The following is a 20292-nucleotide window of genomic DNA, read 5'->3' as shown; positions in this document are numbered from 1 at the left end:
TGTCTTAAAATCATTCTGTAACCTCAATGAAGGACTTAGGGGGAGTTAGCTGCTGGCTCAGGCCTGCCTGGACCAGCCCCCTAGTTATGCTGCTATAGACCTAGACTGCTGTGGGACTTCCCATGATGCACTGAGCTTTCCTCCTTTCCTCTGCTAACTTTATATCTTCCCCCGGAGTTTCTTTGTGCTTTGTCGTCTCGCAGGTTGCTGTGGATCATGGTCCTGGTACGCCTGGGTGCTGCTGCCATGGGCCTGCCTGACTCTCATCACTACAGTTATTATGTTTAGTCGTAGTTCTGTTACTATTAAAGCTGTTATTGCTATTATTAATCTCAGCTATTATTACAGCTGTAACTACTATTATCAGTCATATTTCCAGTATTATTATAATTATAGCTGTTATGGCTACTGCTAGTGCTGCCATACATCTCTGCCTGTCTGCTTGTCTGCCTGTCTGTCTGTCTGTGTCTCTACGTCTCTTTCTCTCTCTGTCTCTCTCTCAAAGCAGATGACCCCCCCACCTAGAGTCTGGTTCTGCTCGAGGTTTCTGCCTCTTAAAAGGAAGTTTTTTCCTTGCCACTGTCATCAAAGTGCTCGCTCATGGTGGGAACTGTTGGGTCTCTGTAATAACATTATAAAGAGTCGGTCTAGACCTGCTCTGTTTGTAAAGTCTCATGAGATGACTTCTGTTGTGATTTGGCGCTATATAAATAAAATTGAACTGAATTGAATTGAACGACCAACATGTAGTCTCATCTGCTCACTTTGCCCTCATTCTAAACTGAACTTGGAATGGAAGCGCCACCTTGGACAGTGACTGTGCGGCGGTGGCCTGATGCCTCACAGCTACAGCAGGTGGCGCAACAAGCCAACGCGGCGCCAGGAGAGTGAGAGAGAGAGAGAGCGGGAGGCAGGAGAGAGTTCTCCCTCCTCACGAGCACACCTTAACATCCTGGTTCTCCGGCTATGCACCTGCAACCTCTCCTTGCAGTCCTCCACCTCTTCCTCCTCCTCCTCCTCCTCCTCCTCCCGCTCTCCTCCTCGCCGGCGGTCGGACGGCGGTAGTGCGCGCTGAGCAGCGGCGGTTGCGCAAGGCGGCCGGCATGCACCTGGAGAGAAAGCGCCCCACCAAGCCGTGCGGGGGCTCAGCCGGAGACGCAGCGGCATGCAGACCGACGCTCTGAAGAGCAGGGACACAGCAGCAGATCGCCGAGGCCGGACATCGGAGCTGCAGCATGGGCGTGGGGGGGGGAGGAGTAGAGGCGCAGCCGAAATGAAAGCGATGTAATCCCACGGACATAAGACGCAAGGAAGGGAAGGGTGGGTGGGGGGAAGCCAAGTAGCGTTTGGATCAGAGTTGTCCCGGGTGTATTTTTTTTTCTTTTTGGGGTGGGGGGGGGGGGGGAGGGCTTGGTTTGGTGTCTTGCTCTCTAGAAATTCACCGAACACCGTACTTTTTTTTTTTCCTCCACCGGAGTTGAAAAGGATGGAGAAGGGCGCGCAGCAGCTGTCCAAAAGCGCAGAGGGTCCGGCGGAGGACATCTCCAAAATACACGACGAGGAGCTGCTGAAGTGGGGCAAAGAGGATCTGGTGCGTCGGCTGCGGAGGGCAGAGGCAGAGAAGAGGGGCGTCATCGTGGAGCACGGCAATCTCATGCGGGAGGTGAACCGGAGACTCCAGCAGCACCTGAACGAGATACGGGGTTTGAAGGTGAGATGGGATGGGTGAGTGGGTGGGTGGGTGGGGGACCCAGGTAGTGCCCTGGGGTTCTATACCGGTGTTGCAGGCTGTGATGAGCACGCTGATTCGGACCTGCGCAGGACCTGCAAGGGCAGAAGCCCTCCGAGATGTGGGCAGATTTGCAGATTGTCAGTGAAGGGCAAAATGGTCACTAAATAATCAAGGATATAAAAGCATTAAACCTGTTGCACACGGGACAGAATGCAGAAAGATGGATGCAACAAAGGCAAATGGATGCATTTCGCCCAGTTGTGTCCAAAAGTGCGCAAATGTTTGCTGGCAGACATGAATTCATGACAAATTGACTTTGCATAGAATATCACAAATAGTTCTGTAACATAAAGTCCTTTAACCCCAGTCAAGACGCAGATGAGTTGATTAACCGATTAGCTGATCGCCAAATGAATCGACAACTATTTTAACATCAGATGATTTTCTGCTTTTCTCCATTTCATGTCGTTGTCAACTGAATATCGTTGGTTTGGGTTGTTTTTTTTTTGAAGTGGCAAAACAAGACATTTAAAGGCGTCACCATCTTTTGACACAAAACGATCAAATCAAATCAGTCAAAGAATACGTTTCATTATTGGTTTAATCTGACAATTGTTTGTTTTTTTTCCCCCTCAGTGAGCTGATGGATCATTCCGCCTTTGTCCCATCAACAGTCCAAAACCAAAAGATTATTCAGTTAGACAAAGTGTTCCTCACATTTGAGAAGCTGGAACCAGGGCATGTTTGGCATTTTTGACTGAAAAGCAGCTCAAACAATTATCAAATTTTCTGTCGATTGACTAATTGAAGCACCTCACACAGACACACAATTGCATGATGGGAACTGTCTTCTCACTCATCAAATGATCAGTCCCAGCAGGAATGTGCACGTAATCCCTCGCTGTGCTGCTCTGTGTGTGTGTGTGTGTGTGTGTGTGTGTGTGTGTGCCTCTGTTCCTGTATGTGTGTGTGCCTATGTAAACCAGGACGTGAACCAGAAACTGCAGGAGGACAACCAGGAGCTGCGGGACCTGTGCTGCTTCCTGGACGATGACCGGCAGAAGGGGAAGCGGGTGTCGCGGGAGTGGCAGCGCCTGGGCCGCTACAGCGCCAGCCTGATGAGGAAGGAGGTGGCCATCTACCTGCAGAAGCTGAAGGAGCTGGAGCAGCGGCAGGTGGAGGTCATCCGGGAGAACCTGGAGCTCAAGGAGGTGTGCCTCATGCTGGAGGAGGAGAGGGCCGTGGCTGTGGTTGGGGGGGGTGGAGGTGGTGGCCTGGGCGGACAGGGAGGCCCGGGCCGCCGGAGCTCCATCGACAGTCAGAGCAGCTTGTCTCAGCTGGGAGGAGGTGTCCCGGCACCAGGCCTGCTGCGGGATGTTGGCGATGGGAGCAGCACCTCCAGTGGGGGGAGCACGGATAGCCCCGATAACCCCCACCTCAAACCCCCTCCTCTGGGCTCCAACACTAGCCCTGGGCTAAGATGCGTCTCCTCAGAGCACCCCCAGAAACCTGGAGATGTGTGCGAATCCACAGGCAGGAGGCACAGCTCCACCCCAGAGTACCACACCTTCCCCCAGTCCTGCCGCCCCCGCGGAGGGTCCCTCACCAACTTGGAACCTCGTGGCCTTCAAGGACACAGCCCCGAGAGACACAGCAAGTCTCCCACCAGGCTACCATGTGACTCCCACCCCAAACCCTGCAGCTCTGACCTACTAGCCCAGAAACAGCTACTGATGTCAGGGCAGGCGTCACCAGGCTGTGGGAAGGGCTCAGCCAAGTCCAGCCCAGAGCTGAGTCAGAGACACCGGCCGCTCAACGCGGCGGGGGCAGGCTGCGGGAGTCCCGAGACCAAGCCGGCAGTGATGGTGACGCCTGAGCACCTGAGGAAAGGGCGGGTGATTGTGGGTAGTCCAGAGTCTATACGGCACCACCATCACTATCCGCACAGCCCCGGGATGGAGCATGGCAAGGGGAGGTATAGCAGTGGCTCCCCCGGCAGGGACGGGGGTCAGAGGAGGGCAGCGGGAGAGGAGCTGGCCCCCCACCACCAGAGTCTGTACAACGGTAGGCACAGGGTAACTCTTATCTTGTATTTCAATTCATAACCCATTCATGACCCCACCAAAAAAAGAACATTATTTCAGTCCCATAAAGTTACACCAGGATGCTGGTTTGAAAAGATCTGGTCTGATCGAGGCGGTGTGATCTGGCTTTGAAAAGATGGATATGAGGTTGCTATCACACGTTCACTGCAGACAGAGATGTTCACGCGTTTATCATAGAGCCGATTTTACCTTGTCGTCTTTTGGGAAAATGTACCTTAAATGATTCTTTTTGATCAAAGGCTTTTTATTACAGGAACGCTCTGATATTTTTAAACCTGGGTCAGCTAGAAAGGTTGTAATGCTTTCATTGTATGTCTTCGCAGGCTGATCATTTCGCCCAATAAAAACCATCATAGGACCCACACAATACCTAAACAAATGCAGACGCCGCTCAGTATCTGCAGGCAAAATGCGTTCTCTCAGCTTTCTTATCCATTTGAACTAGTTTGTTTAAGAAAATGAACTTCATTCCTATTTACCGTCCATAGCTTACAGGAATCAAGTACAAGTACAGTGGGAAGTACTACAGTGGTCATATTTGTATTGGAATCAATATAATACGTTCATTTACAATTTCATACATTTAAGTTGAGCGATTTAAAAGGTAACTTAACCATCAAATCACATGACATTCACTAGAGTCAAAAAAAAATGAGACGGCAGCTACTGAGATCTGCTAAGCTAGCTACCTTTAGCAGGAGTGTTTTTTTTTTCTTTTTCTTCTTCTCTCTTCCCCGTGGCATCCACCGTAGATGGTTTGAGCACCTGGTTGGTTACGCTCTGTCTCTCCTCCCGGTGGGCATTTGCGTATTTGCCACACATGGCGCGCATCAACGTTATTTTGCTATCAAGTTAGCTAACCGGCGGCTAACTGCAGCTCCGTGTTTACTGCAGTGCGAACAGTCGCGATAAAATGTTTCATTTCAGTCGCTATGGATGACTATTGACAATGTTTCATGATTTTTTAAATAAAGACGGCTGTCTGGCGTGCCACTCGCCATTATCAAAGGATATGATAGGCTGTTCATGAGCCAGGGCGCGTTCGTCATGTGCTTTCAAGGCGGTTTGCATTTAACGCACGATCGAACATTCTGTCAAACTGCTTTCTCATTGCTGTTGATGAATTGTCTGTCGCCGCTACATATCGCCATCGCTTCATCACCCAGGCCTATCTTCCCATCTGACTCGTCTAAATCTGCAAGGTGTGTCCCACCACTGTTTTTTTTATTACAAAACTGTGGTTTTCATACAAGAATTTAAAATGGCTTTGGTTCAGACTGTTGAGCGTTGAGCCACAGTCATAGATTATCTTGGTTTAATGTACAGGAAGAAACACAAGGCGAGGTGCACCCACGCAAAGCGCTCAACTAAGCTTAGACCCGGCATATGAGCCAGACTGACAATCACACACACATGTATATACACACACACACACACACACACACACACACGACCACACACTGAGCTCATGTGGATTCACTGGCTGTGGCAAGAGAGCGAGGGAGACGTGTACTCATCTGTTTGTGTTTGTAAGCAGGGGAACGTGGGTGATGCAATTCTCCAGGGTGTACGGGTTACATAGGTACGCTTGGAGGTGTGTTCAGGGCCAAGGTGCTCACACACACACACACACACACACACACACTCACTCACGCCTTTGAGAAACGGAAGTGCAAGCAGAGGACGCGTGTTGAAGGAGACGTGAAAATACATTTGCTTGGCTTTTAAGCCTGACTTCATTCTGCTGCCGTTAAATATTCCAAAGTGCTCCCTTGCGGTGCTTCTGGTATAGTTGATTCTCTCTGTTTATGTGTTTCTGAGCGTTTACTTCGAGTGTGACGGCTGTGACTGAATTAATGAGTTGCGTCCCGGAGACGCATCGGAGGGTAAAAAAAACGCCTCAACTCACTTTACCCATCGTTTTGAACGAAGGTGCATAATTAACATTTAGGTTTTTTCCGTGGGCTGTTACCACACAGGAGGCTTGTTTTGAAAAAGGCTCATAGTATATGAGGTGTTTGGGAGGAGCTCTTGCCTCTGTGTGTTTCTGTTTCTCTGTTTTTTGCATGCAATCATTGGTTGTTCATGCGTGGGGGTTTTTTTGCAGCATGCAGCGCTTAGAGGAACTACTACACTGCAGAGCCCTGCGTAAGGGAAATCCAGCGAGCACTTATAAACCAGCAGGAGTCAAACATACAGTACATCAACCACCTGCACACCCATGTGACATGTTGTCAAGGGGTTTAGTAATTGGAATATCGTGATCTACCGATGGATCATTAATTCATTTGTTAACTCCGTGCTGTTCTGATGCTGTCGGCTCTTCAATAATCAACAATCTCTCTTCTCCGTAGTAAAACAGTGCAGAGAAGGCTTGATTCTCAAAGTCGAGAGCAATCAGAGCATAAATCATCTCGTCTGTTTTGACTTTCTGTCGTCCTTGCTACCTAAAGATTTCGTCAATAGGTCTCTGCCAACGTCTAAACCACGAGTGTCGAGTCTCATAACATCAATAGACCCGGGAGGATATTTGAGAACTCGGGACATGCTTTTGAGAGCTACAACTATATCAGGTATCTTTAAAAGTGCAAGATGTTACTTTGTGCGGCACAGCCGCTGGAGTGATCCATGTATAATGCTCTTTGCACCCTTGAAGCTCTTTGCAACAACGCTCCACGTTGGGGGTTGTGGCTGAGCCGTCTTTGTACTTCCTCGCGGGCTGCATCTGATGTTGTTCGCTGAAACGTGAGCGTGTGTCGGCGCTGTACTGTGGTAGTCCGGCGGCAGTAATGATTTCTATTGTGCTGAGTGGAAGCGCTCTATATTACAGCTGAGGCCATGGGAAATAGCTTTGTACCTTGCAGGATCCCTGACTCAGCTGTTACCAGGAAACAATAGAGGCTGGGTGTGCTGCACCGTAAGCTGAGGTGATGCATACATACACAGCATACATATACATCTTAATACCGTTTGCGACACACTTGCTTTTAGTGGAAGTTAAAGTTTAGTAAAACCCCCAGCTCTCCTCAGTTTTATAGCACTCAGTGGGATTCTTGGAAGAAAACACCGTGTCCACAAAAATAGATGCATAAATCATCAAAATGACTCAAATGACTTAAATGGTTTTGTTCAGAAGTTAGACGTCATGGGGAGCTGAAATTCTGGCTGTAGAGGACAAAATTAACATCCTCAGGAACAACTGTGGGTGGCAGAAACATGATACTTCATTTAGTTTAATAAGATGTGTCACTCGCCAGAGCTTCGCCACAGTAAGTTTTTATTATTGCAACGGTTCTGAAAGCTCTTTAGCAGCCGTTTACAGAGGAAAAAGTCATTAAAGCTAATGCTCCTGGCTAGAAAGGCACTCTATGCCGTCTGTCTGCACAGGTCTGAATAGAAAACTCATTTCAACCAATGTCTTCCTCACTTTTTCGTGTCACATTTTACAGTTCCCCAGTTCCCCTCAGCCCCCGCTCACCTCTCCCAGGCCATGTTCACACCTGCCTTCCTCTAACTGTCCACCAGACAGACTAGACTAAGATTAAGACTAGATCCTGGTCAAGATAAAGGTTATTCACAAAGCACCTTAGCCCTTAAGAGAGCTCCAAAAGGTGAACAACTGTTAGGGAGTAGGGAGGAGGACTTTTAAGAGGCTTCAGAGTTTCTTAAGCAGGGGAGAAAATGGCGGGACAAAGAGGCAGGAGAAATATTCTCCAAACGCTGCATGACTTAGTTGCTTGAGCTGCAGGTTAGATCATGCAGGGATAATGTTTGCGGCAGAGTGTGGTTTCACTTCCTTATTTTTGTTTGATCAACCAATCACACCTTTTAAAAGAATGTGTCATACCCAGCAACAGGGTCAACCACACCTCCTCACTTAGGTACCTTCCCCCCTTCCTTGCTCAGGGTTTCTTCGAGGGTTTTCCTGAATCACTCCTACGCTAGGACTCCTTGCTTGAAATGTTTGGGCCGAGTAAGGAGCTCCCTGAGAGTATTCTGAGAGTGTTTGCGAACACGGCCCCAAGATGTCCGTGGACTTTCTCTCCTTTTCCCACCACCTGACTGTCTCACACCATCCACACACCTCCTGTTCCCATTTCTCATCAGCTGTGCAGTCAACTGACCTTCCCCCACCTGCACCTCATTCACTAATCACCCTGCACTACATATACTGCTTCACTTCCTTTGTTCCTCGTCAGATTAAGTCAAATAGTGTGCCTCATGCCTTCAACTTCTGTCGCCTGTTTTTCTGTTACCTGCCTGTTTTGGACTTTTGATTCTTGCCCCGCTCCTTGTCGGATTTGTTTGCCCGTTTTGGACCGCCATCTCCGGTCTCTGAATTGTGTGCAGATCTTCCTCTGTGGTCTGCATTTGGGTCCTATCCCCATGTGTTCCAGTCACCCTGCGTAACCCACCGTGACAAATAGGTGGTTTATTAGGAAGTAAAAGTCTTTTCCCCTCTTTTGAAACCGAAAGAATCAACAGAAACTACTTGTTAACCCTCTCTCACATCTGTCTTGTTGTTTTGTCCTCCAGATTTGGGTTGATCTTGTCGTGTGTGAGCAGCAAGCAATGTGAAGATGTCACCTTGGGTTTTTAGGAACCTCTGATGGACACATTTTTTACAGATAAAACAAGGGATCGATTTAATCAAAAACTGAATCCAAATACTGATTTAAAAAAAAAAAAGTCATTAGTCGCAGCCCCACTTCGGTTCTTTAATCCGTTCTATACGACACATTCTCTCTCATTTTTATTCTCAGTGTTTCCCTCCGCAGCCTGTAGCCTTCCACTGCTCTTCCCAGATCCCAGCCTCCTCTTCTTCTTCTTCGACTCCATCCATCTCCTCCGCCCTTCCATTCATCCTACTTTCATTTTCTCCCTGTTAACATCTGCCCTCCCCGCGCCTCTGGACCGCACCAGCATGTAATACCTATTCTTTGCAGCTCTCCACCTCTTGTTGGTGCCCCGCACACCGCCAGTGTAAATCTTCATTACGCTGCCTCCATCAAAGGCCAGCAGTTTTACAAATTGAGGTCATTAACTTCAATGGGCTCTCTGCACTGCTGCCTTAGTGCACTAAATAATTGAAAAGGGTCTGTGTGATTCTCTCTGTGTTTTTTTTTTTTCATAGTAGCACTGGTAGTATCAATACATGCTGTTTCCAAAACTAATGTGGCCCTCAGGCTGTCTGCCTGAGGGCTGAAGGTTGGACTGGGCTTGAGTTGAAGGTTGCCCCCCCCCACCCCGCGCTTTGTCACATCTGATTTAGGATGGATGTGCAGCACAGTGCACAGCAGAATGTGTGAGTGTTTCGAGGAGTTCTCGACAATGTGCCATAAGAGCTCCGGGACACAGCCGTCTGTTGCATGTAGTCAACGCTTTCAAGAAGTGCTGCGTTTTCATGCCAATTGGGAGCCATTGTAGAGTCAAAAGTCCTGTCATCAGCAAGTGAAGGGCAGACCTCCAGAGCAGCACTGGGCTGTGTGGACTGATATATCCGACGAAGCTGATGGATTCAATGATACTGTGCCGGCTCCCCCATTTTTATACAGTCGCCGGCTCTGCTGCTACGACCTCCGCTGCCGGCTTAACAGTACGGCGAAGACTCGAAAATCAAGCATCTGTTGAGTTGTAGTCATAACCGATAGCAGGAATGGCCAAAACACAGGACAGTTTCCCATAATGCAGCTTGATTACATTATAGGAAATGATTGCATTTTGTTTAGAATGTATCTATTTTGTATTCCTTCCCTTCCTGGTAAACGCCCACATCTTTCAACCTTGGCACCTCTAGTTTGTAGCTTTCAGTTATATATGTTGAGGCTGTATTCGAAAACCTCCTACCACATATTACCGACAAATACAGTACGTACAGAATACTGCTTTTCATAGTAGTATGCAGTATGGAACTGCCGAATCGATTTTTATTTTGCAGTATGCCCGCCCAGGCTTTGCCGGTTTCTAGTTTATGAAAGCAGAGGTAATAATCATGCAGGTGTTATGGCCCCTGCCTTACGAAAGTCGGAACAAATTTTCTTAAAATGAGGCCTTGTAGATCTGAGTGAAGATTCAGTGACTGGGCTGCTTGTTTCTCGCCTCAAATTCGTTCAGAAAGGGATTTTGGCGGGCTGCTGAGGTGAAATAAGTGAAAGCTTTCGGAACGTTAACGGCAAACCACCAGCCAGCGCTTTGCACTGTGGGACCCAGCAGGCGAGGTAGACCGGTCCAATGCGTACTGGAGGATCAGTGCTTTTGTTTTCCATACTAGATGCCACATTTTGGCCGAATCAGTACGTACTGCTAGTACAGTAGGCGGTTTCCAATACAGCCTGAGTCTCCAAGGTCAAGCCTCGATGGTTGACATCACTGCGACGTCATGGGGGTTATTTTCTGACACGATACAAAGCTCGTCCAGAACCACAGATGATATTATGAAGATCAGTTTTCTAGTCATTAAGAGCACTACTCAGCCTATTAAAACAGCTGTATGTGTCGCTGCACTTCCCTCTGGGAAAAGCACAGCTTCTGCTTTACATTCTTTTTGTGCTAACAAGACGCCGTTTTGGGAGCGATACCCAGTATTTCTCTACCATTAGTTTGCCTCTCTTCTCTGGTGGAGACGTTCTCTCGTGCCCAGCTGGTGTTGCTGCCAGCGCCCGGGCGGATATGTGCTGAATCAGATGCGAAGAATTAGTGTGCAAAAGTCATTAGGCTCTGTACATAGCCAGAGCACCAAAGCAGGCTCCCAGTACAAATGGCTGTGGATTCGGGATGACGTCTTTGTTCTCACAGAGGAGGAGAACAGAAGATTCTCCTCGCTTCATTAGGAGCCCAACATCTCTCTTGATTGAAGCATGCACGACACACACACACACACACACACACACACACAAACAGCTGCATACTCATCAGCAACATGCGCGCACACTCACACACACTAACATGTATTCCTTGCAGGGGTGGGGGGGGGGGGTGTACCAAAGTCCAGGGTGCTCATTAGATGGGTGAGGATGTGATAGGTTGTGACTCTCACCGACTGCTCCTCCCATGCCCGAGCGAGTTGAGCTGGAGAAGTGACTTGTCTGTGTCCACCGTTAGGCTCTGTTCAGTATCATCACCTCTCTGTCTGTCGCCGCTGAGAAACGTGTGTGTGTGTGTGTGTGTGTGGGGGGGGGGGGGGGGTCGCACATCTCTGGAGGAGTGGCCAGTTGCTTAGTGACTGGCGAACATGGATTTTCAGTAAATCCTCAATCAAGTTTGAAGATATTTAGCAGAGTGAGGCGATACCGTGAGATTTGCTTCGTCACCGTGTGCCATCTCCTACGTGTGTGTGTATATATATATATATCAGCAAATATACAGTACTCTTTCCAGTCCATGAATCTGGTTAGAATTTACTGTATGTGAAACATGGCGGTTCAGGTGTCGCCTCGTGATCACCGTGTTTCGGACCCAGCAGGAACTGGAACTGAATCTGAAGACTCATTCCGCGGCAAAATTACACTTCCTGTTTCCGTGTGTCATCCCAAGCGCTGTGGCAACTGTAGCTCCAAAACTCGGAACGAACGAAAATAAGAAAAAGGAAAAACAACAGGTTCATGAAATTTTGCTCACCAAAGCATGGAACGGAAATCTACGTAATTTGGTACTGATTTATAGGAAAAATTACGATTTTCTTAAACCCAAGTAAATATGAATTCATGAATCATTTGTTGTTGGAAACTTTATTGTCGATACATGTCGAATTGCATGTAGTTTACATTTTTGCACGTTCACCTCATCTGCTGCACAGTGACTTCAGGACTCAAGACTACACTCGCAGATATGTGGAATCAATGAGCTGAACCGAATGGAATACATTTGTCCTATAATTCGTACCAGTTCTCAATGTTACTGGAAATGTATTGGAAGCATCTTAATGCACTCTCCCCTATCCATCCACATACAACTAACTGCGGACACAAGTTGCAAATTGCGTAGAACATTTTTTGTCCCAGAACATCCTGAAAATTACAGTGTATGGCTTGCAAAGCTAGGACATGCAGTGCCTATACCAAAAGCCTGTGAATATGAGGTAAAAAAAAAAAAACTGGGGTTAAGAACATAAAATCAGGAAGTGAATGTGTAAAGAAAATTTAAAGATCCATCACTTAATAGCCACACCACACGCTGACCCCATCCCAATGCATGCAGACCTGTTGTACCTGCGCTGCAGCCACATTCAGAGATGAGACGTTAGCATCTTACTGGAAATGAAGCCGTAGTGCTGCCATAAAAGGCAGGTGTTGGGGGGGGGGGGGGGGTTGGGGGGGCTGTTATTAAAGCCCTCAGTTACCTGTGGTAAGTGAATGGACCGACACAGTCATGGCTTCCTATTAGCATTGGAGACTTGGCAGATAACATGCCCTCTTGCCAGAACAGGTTTAGTGGTTTTTATTCTTTAACACTCTCTTTCTCTCTCTCACACACTCACACGCACACACACACACACACACACACACACACACACACACACAGGGCTTAAGGGCTCCATGTAACAAGCTCGCACTGTTCAGATAAGCCCATTTAGGCAGTGCTGGTCTAATTGAATTTGTCTGCTCCAGACTGAAATGAGTGTGATTTGTGAGGTGTATGTGTGTGTGTGTGTGTCGGCGCAAAACGTGGACACCTCGACTGCTTTGGTGTCAAACTGGAATGTAATTTGTGCCCTCCATAGATCCTGGGGGTGGGGGGGAGCTGGCAGCGAGGCTCTGCGTTCGTCCATCCACACGCTGACATTTTCTATCCACATCGTCCGTCCTCCTCCTGTCATGTCCTCTCCTTTCCTATCATTTTTTTTTTCATAGCTGGCTTTATGATGGCCCGTCCTCTCTCGTGGCACCTTCTTTTTAAATTTCAGCCTAAACGGGCATAACGGGCCGAGGTGGTGTCATACTCCTCCGCGTCATTCCCAAATGTAACATCACCGAGAAACAGGATGTGTCAAAGGCCCGTTTTTCTCGAGACCTAAAATTACGAGGCGGTTTACAGAGAGAGACGTGTACTGAGATGCGCCGCTGCTTTTTTGCTTCCCCCTGACATTATCAAGGCCAGAGTATCGGAGTGTACTTCAGAGGAGCTAGTCGCGGCTGGCGCGCCGTCTGTCCGTCCGTCCGTCCGTCACGAAGGCTGAAGTGTTTACAGCCGTTCCAAACTGCCACACTCACTCCAATAATCACACACACAAACGGAGACGACGGCAAACGCTCTCTGACAGCCTCTCCTCCGAGCCATTCATGGCTTTTTTGCACTCATTTGTACTCGTGAGAAGTAACAGAAATAGTCATGTTAAAGGGATAGCTCAACATTTTTGGAGCAAAGAATTATTATTATTATTATTAATACCGCTCTCATGTCTGTACGCTAAATACGAAGCTTGAGCCAGCAGCCTGTTAGCTGCTAGCTTAGCTTAGCATAAAGACTTCTATCCGAGGGTGACGAGATCCACCTTCCGGCCACTACCTGCTCACTGCGACGGCAACCTCGCAACGGTGAGGAGACGGGGGAAGGAAATAGTCCCGCAAATATGACCCCCTCGGAGGGCCCCGACCCCTAGGTTGAGAACCACTGGACTAAACTATGTGAAGTTTACTTTAATGACTCATTAAAATGCAGCACTCTTACGTGTGATGCTGTAGTTGCACTTCTGCATAACCGAAAAAAAGTATTTTGTAACGCGCAACCGCTCCATCAGTTTATCATTTTTAGCCTTGCCGTTTCATTCTCATCATATCATTATGATTTTTGTCATAATTAGAGCTTTTCTGTTCTCGTGTGGGGTTGCTCGGCCCACTTCATCACCCCCCTCCCCCGTAGCTCCCTCCTGCCTCGGCCACCGGTCCCGCGCGTCTTCGTCCCAAGTCAGCCGGTAAAATAAGGTCACCAGAAAGTACGGGTTTCATGAAGAAAAAACATCAGTTCTTTCATTACATCCTCTCCTATCTCAAATTCCAGCAAATGGCTTAGAGGATTTGTGGCTCTTACATCACACCCGGGCAGTATCTGTTTGACGGCCGATTTTAGGAAATGAGAAAGGCCTCTTTTGTCGTCATTCATCTGCTAATGGGCCCAGAGTTAAACAGGCTGAATCCTCTGCGACGGCCCGTCATGATTACCTTTCGCTGAGAAACGAACCGCGCCACTTGACGCGCACGTCGCACCGCTTCACACTGATGTGGGTTCGGGTGACACAAGACCTGCGCTGTGCCCTCACGTTGTGCACAGTTGCAGGAATACCGTCATTAATTAATTCTTGGCCGTGTGTGTGTGTGTGTGTGTTGACATGCATGCATTCTTGGTGCGCAATTTGTGTTTGTTTTACAAGGGTCAGGTGTGGTGCTGACTGCAACAGATGGCCTGCATTCATGCTTATGTGTGCATATAACAATGTCTGCACGTGTGTGTGTGTGTGTGTGTGCACGCGCCCTAGCTGCAATTGGAAACACAGCAGTTTTTGTTGGGCTCAACTGGCTGGAGCTCACATTACTTTGCATAGGCAGAAAGTATCTTCATAGCGAGCTTAAAGCACACACACACACACACACAGTCAGGCATCTAGCTTCTGTCAAGGGAGCGCCTAATATATTACACTGATGCTGCTATTAATAAACATAAGCCACATGCTTCTGGATACCTGCAGCTTTTCGGGGGCCATTGCTAAAACCTACCTGAGCACAAACGTGCTCGGAGGCGCTTTTGACCACTTGAACTACCTTTTAAGCGGATCTCGCGTTTACTTTGTCTGGTATTTAAAATGTCACGTGCAGCATTTTAACGTCGCCAAGTCGTCTCCATGTTCAGGTGGATTCGGGTTTTTTTAAGGTTTTAAAGGGTCACATGTGTCTTTTTTGAATATGTTCTTACCAAAGGGGGGGGATTTGCAGCGGTAACGGCCATTGGGCCCGCTTGTATTTCTGATGCCGGCGGACAACGTTGGGGAAATTGAAGGGAGGCTCTTCTCCTGTTCGTTAAGACATTTCCCACTGACAACCACCTACTTGCCGCAACTGCCACTCTGAATGAAAGCAAGTAACCGCAGCAGCTGTGCGGCAACGGCCTCCTATTTAGTAATGAGACATGGCCCCACACGGTTACTGTAGGGTATATACTCAAAGGAACTGTTGTGGTTTCAGAAGTTTGAATGAATGAGAATAGATATATTAGTTAGTATGAATTCAAACACAAGCTATGTGGCCTTAATCATAAACCATGATTAAGCTAAGCTTAAGCGTTAAATAATCTTGCCCATGATTTTTCCATCTATGGTGTCGAATCCAAAATACTTCCCCCTCATCACTTCCTGGATGGTTACGGCGTCATGATCATCCGCACTGCACGGCTCGCTAAATCCCCGCCAGCATTCCGCCAGCAAAGCACAACAATCGTCCGGTTTACCGACGGGGCAACGGGGCGCGCAAATGCTGTGCATCCGGGGGCCGTATTCACAAAGAAACATCCGTGAGCCCAAAAAGGATCTGTCCATCCACATTTGACTCCATTTGTTCCTCATGTTCCTGTGCACTCATGGATATTTTATTTGTCTCTCACTGACACAGACCAGTCACCCATCAACCAATCACTGTGGACATAGCGAGGAACTTCACTGTCATCCACAGCAACAGTGTGTGTGTGTGTATATATAGAACAGTAGATGTGACATTACGTCATAACTGATGGGATAACCGTCCGCCATCTTACCTGGGTATTATTTCCCATCGCCACCTATTGGCAGCCACTATGGTGTCGGCTGTGAGGCTACTGATTGCTTTTCTAAAAGGACCAAAGGGACCAGGGAGGCTGGCATCGCCGTCCACGCGTCGGTACAGAGTAGCGTCTCTGCCTTTTTGTCATATAGATGTGAAGGAAACGGTTCATGGACATATTCAGTGAGCTGTCTCGATGTCACCGTTTCACAAGAAAATACCAAGTAGCAACATATCTGATACGAGAGGCTCCGTCTCATTAGCGTCACCGCAAGCCTTGCACAACAGCCTCTATCCGTCAGACAGGCAATATGTTGTATTTACTCACATTCCTTAACTACATATAGCCATGTAGTGTGCATATCATGCAGAAGTACACGGTCTGAAATATTGGAATAGCTACCTAGTATCATCTGTCTTGGTCCGGGGGAAGAATCCCTAATATAGCTACAAATAATAGCCAACATAATGATTCTGGTGTTGACCTTCTTGCCATGATGCATTCTCGTCTCGATGGGGTAGGTTTTATCTGGATGATGAGGCCCCCCCCCCGCCCCATCAATAAGGTTGAAGAGGTGGGTCACAATGAGTCACAAGCTAAATCCCTCAATAATCGAATGACTGTAATTCAATGGGGTATTTCTTTTAAGGGCCTCTGAGACAGCATGCCCCCCACCCCCCCCGCCGCCATCATAAAAATGATTGCTCTAAATCATGTTGTAATGACAGACAATGAGTTTGTCCTCTAGGAAAATGATGGCAGACAGAAAGATAAGAGGCTATCTTTGGATCTCGCAGTCGTGACCGTACATAAGACAACGTTGCTGTGTCTTGTTCAGGGGCTAAATGAGACACACAGTCTGGATTTGTAGACTGAACATGTCATAAAGGGTTGACGAGGCCTGTCCCAGTTCAGAGGATTCTCCAAATAATGAAATCCCAGTGATGGTAAAGCGAACTGTGATAATTGGACACACTGGTGTGGAAAATGAGTTGTGTGAATTATATACCAATAAGCAGAGGGTGGGGGTGGGGGTGGGGGGGGTAGGGCTGATCTGATTTCAGTCTCAATTTGTTAATTTCATAATTTGACTCAAAATGCATCTGCTGCTGCAGTGATGACATTTCCCCACAGGCATCTCCTCTCATCTCCACCTCGTGTGGTCTGTTAGGATGGAGGTCCAGCAGGGCAGTGCGAAGGGAGAGCTCACTGGCTCTTATCCCAGTTTGAATTCCCTGTGGGGGTGGGGGTTTGTTGGAACAGACATTCATGACCCTCAATGCCAGTCCCTGCAATCTGTTCCCCCAGCTAGAGACAAGTGGTATGTCTGTGTGTGTGTGTGTGTGTGTGTGTTTGATAGAAAACCGGAAGTCAAACTTATTGTGTGTGTGTCGTCTAACTCCACCACTGAGACTTTTGGATTGGCTCGAACTGAATGGAGGACTGTGGGACGATGTGTGTGACGCACGTCGACAGGCTGACGCAGGCTGCAAGTGTGTGTGTGTGTGTGTGTGTGTGTGTGTGTGTGTGTGTGCGTTTGAAGAACAGCGAGTATTTACCTTGGTGATGTGTCATAACAGCTGTGTGCCAAGCTGAAGGTCGCTGCGTCTTTCAGCATCACTGTAAGTCTGAGTGAAGCACGCACATCCTTTCCCTCCCAGTGTATCTGTGCTTGTCGTTCACACACACAACTCCCTCTGCCTTAAAAACTCTCAATACACAGAGAGAAAACGTCCTTCTTTCTTGCGGTAAAAGCACGGGCCTTTTTGTTAAAGATTTCGTTCACACAGACATTATACAGATAGATAAGACACACCAGAACAACACACACACACACACACACACATATATACATTATAGGTACATATATGGAAGTTCAGGGCTGCCAATATTAAAATGAAGACACCATGAGCTTCACGTCATAGTCTAACTAGCCATAAAATGTAGTGAGCACATTCAAGCTCCCAATAAGATAAAACCCTTTTTAATTTTAACGGCCAAATGGCCTTTTACTCTACCTTTTTTTTTAATCAAATTTTGCAAAATAAACCAAAAGATTTCTAAATGTAGAAACATGAATAAAACATTAACACACACTGTAAATTCTTTGGTTGTTGTTTGCATGGTCCCGTTTTTCACTGCACATAATGTAAAGTAAAAACAACGTCATCACCAAAGAATGCTCTAGCTATGATAGTTTTTATTTTAGATCAATTTAAACACGATCATGCAAACGGCGGCGGGCGGGAGGTCCGTTTAATCGAAAGGGGTCACATTAACATAGAAGCACAAGATTACCTTAACAGAGAGATACTAAATGCGCATATTGTTCTGCCGTCCCAAGAGCGCTGCAACACTTTTGTCGAGCGTCAAAGCTCATTCTTGACCTTGGAAACAGTTCCGGGTTAAATGTCCATTTAAAGCGAGGCCATGTACCTTTTTGCTAAATTGCCGTGACAAGCCTGCGGCGTAAACAGTAGCACAAGTGGAGAAGGTATATCTATGTATTCGGTCTGGTTATATCTATTTAAAATGAGCTAACATTAGCAACCATAAGCTACCGGTCATACCAGACCAAGTAAAGCTGTAGCTGCAGTGTGCTGAATAGCGCATTTAATTCCCTATAAATTCAACTTTTCATGCGGAAGAGGAAGATTCTGCTGTTTCTTTTTCCGAAAGTGACATAGTCGCCCCTCGAATAGGTCCACATACTGGCGTACTCGGTTGACACCTTACAATAAATACTTGCAGTTGAAAGCTCTGGGAAACGCCATGTAGTCCTGTGTTTATGGCTCCCAAATCGATTTCTAGTGCTCTTTTTGTCTTTTGTTCTCTCACTTCGCCTTCCCTACCCAATTAGCAACCACGGCACATACTGAGGGCACGCGCGCTTTAATAATGGAGAACTTCAACGGGCCTAAGAGTCGTAAGTTCAGGTCTGCTGGCATTTTAAAAAGAAGCAAGTAATGACTCAAAAAGGAGGTTTGAGGAGGGGAGGGGGGGAAATGTCAAGGTGCATCGGTTTTGTAGTTTACAGAGCGGAGCTGGTAACACATCAGCCCTCACTGTGTGACTGTCCGCAGTTAGTCCGGATGATTGGTTTCCTTCAGAGATACACGTGCAGACCCTCGACGTCGAGGGCTTAAACACACCTGCATCTGCTCCCTGTGCCGGCCTGCAGCCCCCTCAGAGATGGAGGCACAAATGTGTGTGTGAGTGACGGCCAGAAGACTGAGCAACTGAGCAAATGCACCTGCGTGTGATTGTGTGTGTGTTTGTGTGTGTGTACAGTATGTGTGAGTGCAGTTTTATTCTCCAGGGTTTCAGATGCTGCATAGATACTTTTGAGGCTGTGATTTTTATTTTTTTTTTTTTTTGCTTGGCTGAAGTGGCAAAGCTGTGAAACAGGGACATGTGGGGGAGGGGCCCGCACCTTTCACTTCCTGTTCTCGCCGTCAGTCGGCTCTCCTGCTGAGCCGCTTTCAACGTCAAATAGAGCCTGTTTAACACACGTGTGCATGATAACATTGGGATACACGTCGCAGCTCGCTACATCCTTCACCTGAGGGCCCAATTGCGCAAGGCGTAGCGAGCAAGCTTGAAAATGAGAGCCCAAGCCTGGCAGTGTCCTTTTGTTGTTGCCAGGCAACTGTAATCAGTTATCAAACACGTATTCTTATCGGGCCCTGCTTAGTTACGGGCAAAGATGTAAGACCCTCCCAGTGTCATAATCTGACGTTACACACACGCTGAGGAATCGCCTAAAATCTCTATTTCCAACTTGATAGCCAAATGTAGCCATCTCACACTGAAAGCTGTAATTTCAATTCAATATTTTTTTTATTTTATTATGATTTTATATTCACAATTGATCAAATGACTGTGTGTAATGTGAAAGGGAGGGGTCTCTTGTAGTGGCGAGATTCAGTTTCCGTGCCGTTGTTTGTGCGGTTTGGTCGCTGTTTTCAGCGAGGGAGTGAAAAACTCACCGCACACCACCTGCCTGCCAATGTCGCTCCGCAGTGCCTGAATTGGACGCAACGAGGGCCGCAACAAGGGCCGCAACAAGGGCCGCAAAGGCAAACGAAGCCAAGGCATAGCCGACAAACCAATGCCGCGGAATGGCGAGTGCCATTGACAACGTCGTCTCTGAAAACCACGTTCACAGACGGTCCGCTGCGTCAGCTGTCGGCCGCAGGTGTCGCTCATACATACATACATGCACGTGTGCGTTTTGTGTTGCTTTCTTGCCATTGGAGGGGAACGTTACTTAAAGACAACCAATTTGGTAGCATGAGTGCAGAGGGGAAAGAAAGCCAGAGATGTCGTGAATGCAGCATGTGGGTGTAGGCGCGGGGCTGAACTAGAGATGACACTCTAATTTCCTGCTAGAGGCTCACTGTGTGTGTGTGTGTGTGTGTGTGTGTGTGTGTGTGTTATACAGTAGTTTATGCTCCACTGGTACTATTTTACCTCAGCGTAACTCAGTCCAAACAAGCCAATTTGTGGCACCTACCACGTAAAGTGAAAAGAGAGGTGAGAAAGTCAGTTTATCAGGAGAGAAAGATTAAGGGTTAGGGGTTAGGGGGATCTACAGCATCTCAAGTCGCTGAAATGGGACTCTCTTTCGCAGCCTCACACTCGACATGATGTTGGCTGACAGAGCTAAGCTAGTCGATTTCTACATAATAACCTCGCGGACAGCAGGTT

General features: G+C 47.6%; 1 protein-coding gene across 1 annotated transcript in view; it reads left to right on the top strand.

Annotated features, from left to right (window-relative positions):
- Positions 1 to 1474: 1474 nt before the first annotated feature.
- ccdc85a (coiled-coil domain containing 85A) overlaps positions 1475 to 20292 on the top strand; it is a 23600-nt gene continuing 4782 nt past the window's right edge. The window contains exons 1-2 of the mRNA XM_070916553.1: positions 1475 to 1711; positions 2719 to 3796. Of these exons, the coding sequence (XP_070772654.1) occupies positions 1487 to 1711; positions 2719 to 3796 (1303 nt within the window). The 5' untranslated portion in view covers positions 1475 to 1486. The remainder of the gene's footprint in view (positions 1712 to 2718; positions 3797 to 20292) is intronic.

This window comes from Enoplosus armatus, chromosome 12 (assembly GCF_043641665.1).
Source record: "Enoplosus armatus isolate fEnoArm2 chromosome 12, fEnoArm2.hap1, whole genome shotgun sequence".
Classification (NCBI taxonomy): domain Eukaryota; kingdom Metazoa; phylum Chordata; class Actinopteri; order Centrarchiformes; family Enoplosidae; genus Enoplosus; species Enoplosus armatus.
The sequence above is the reverse complement of the archived record's forward strand: the minus strand, read 5'-3'. Positions and strand labels throughout refer to the sequence as shown.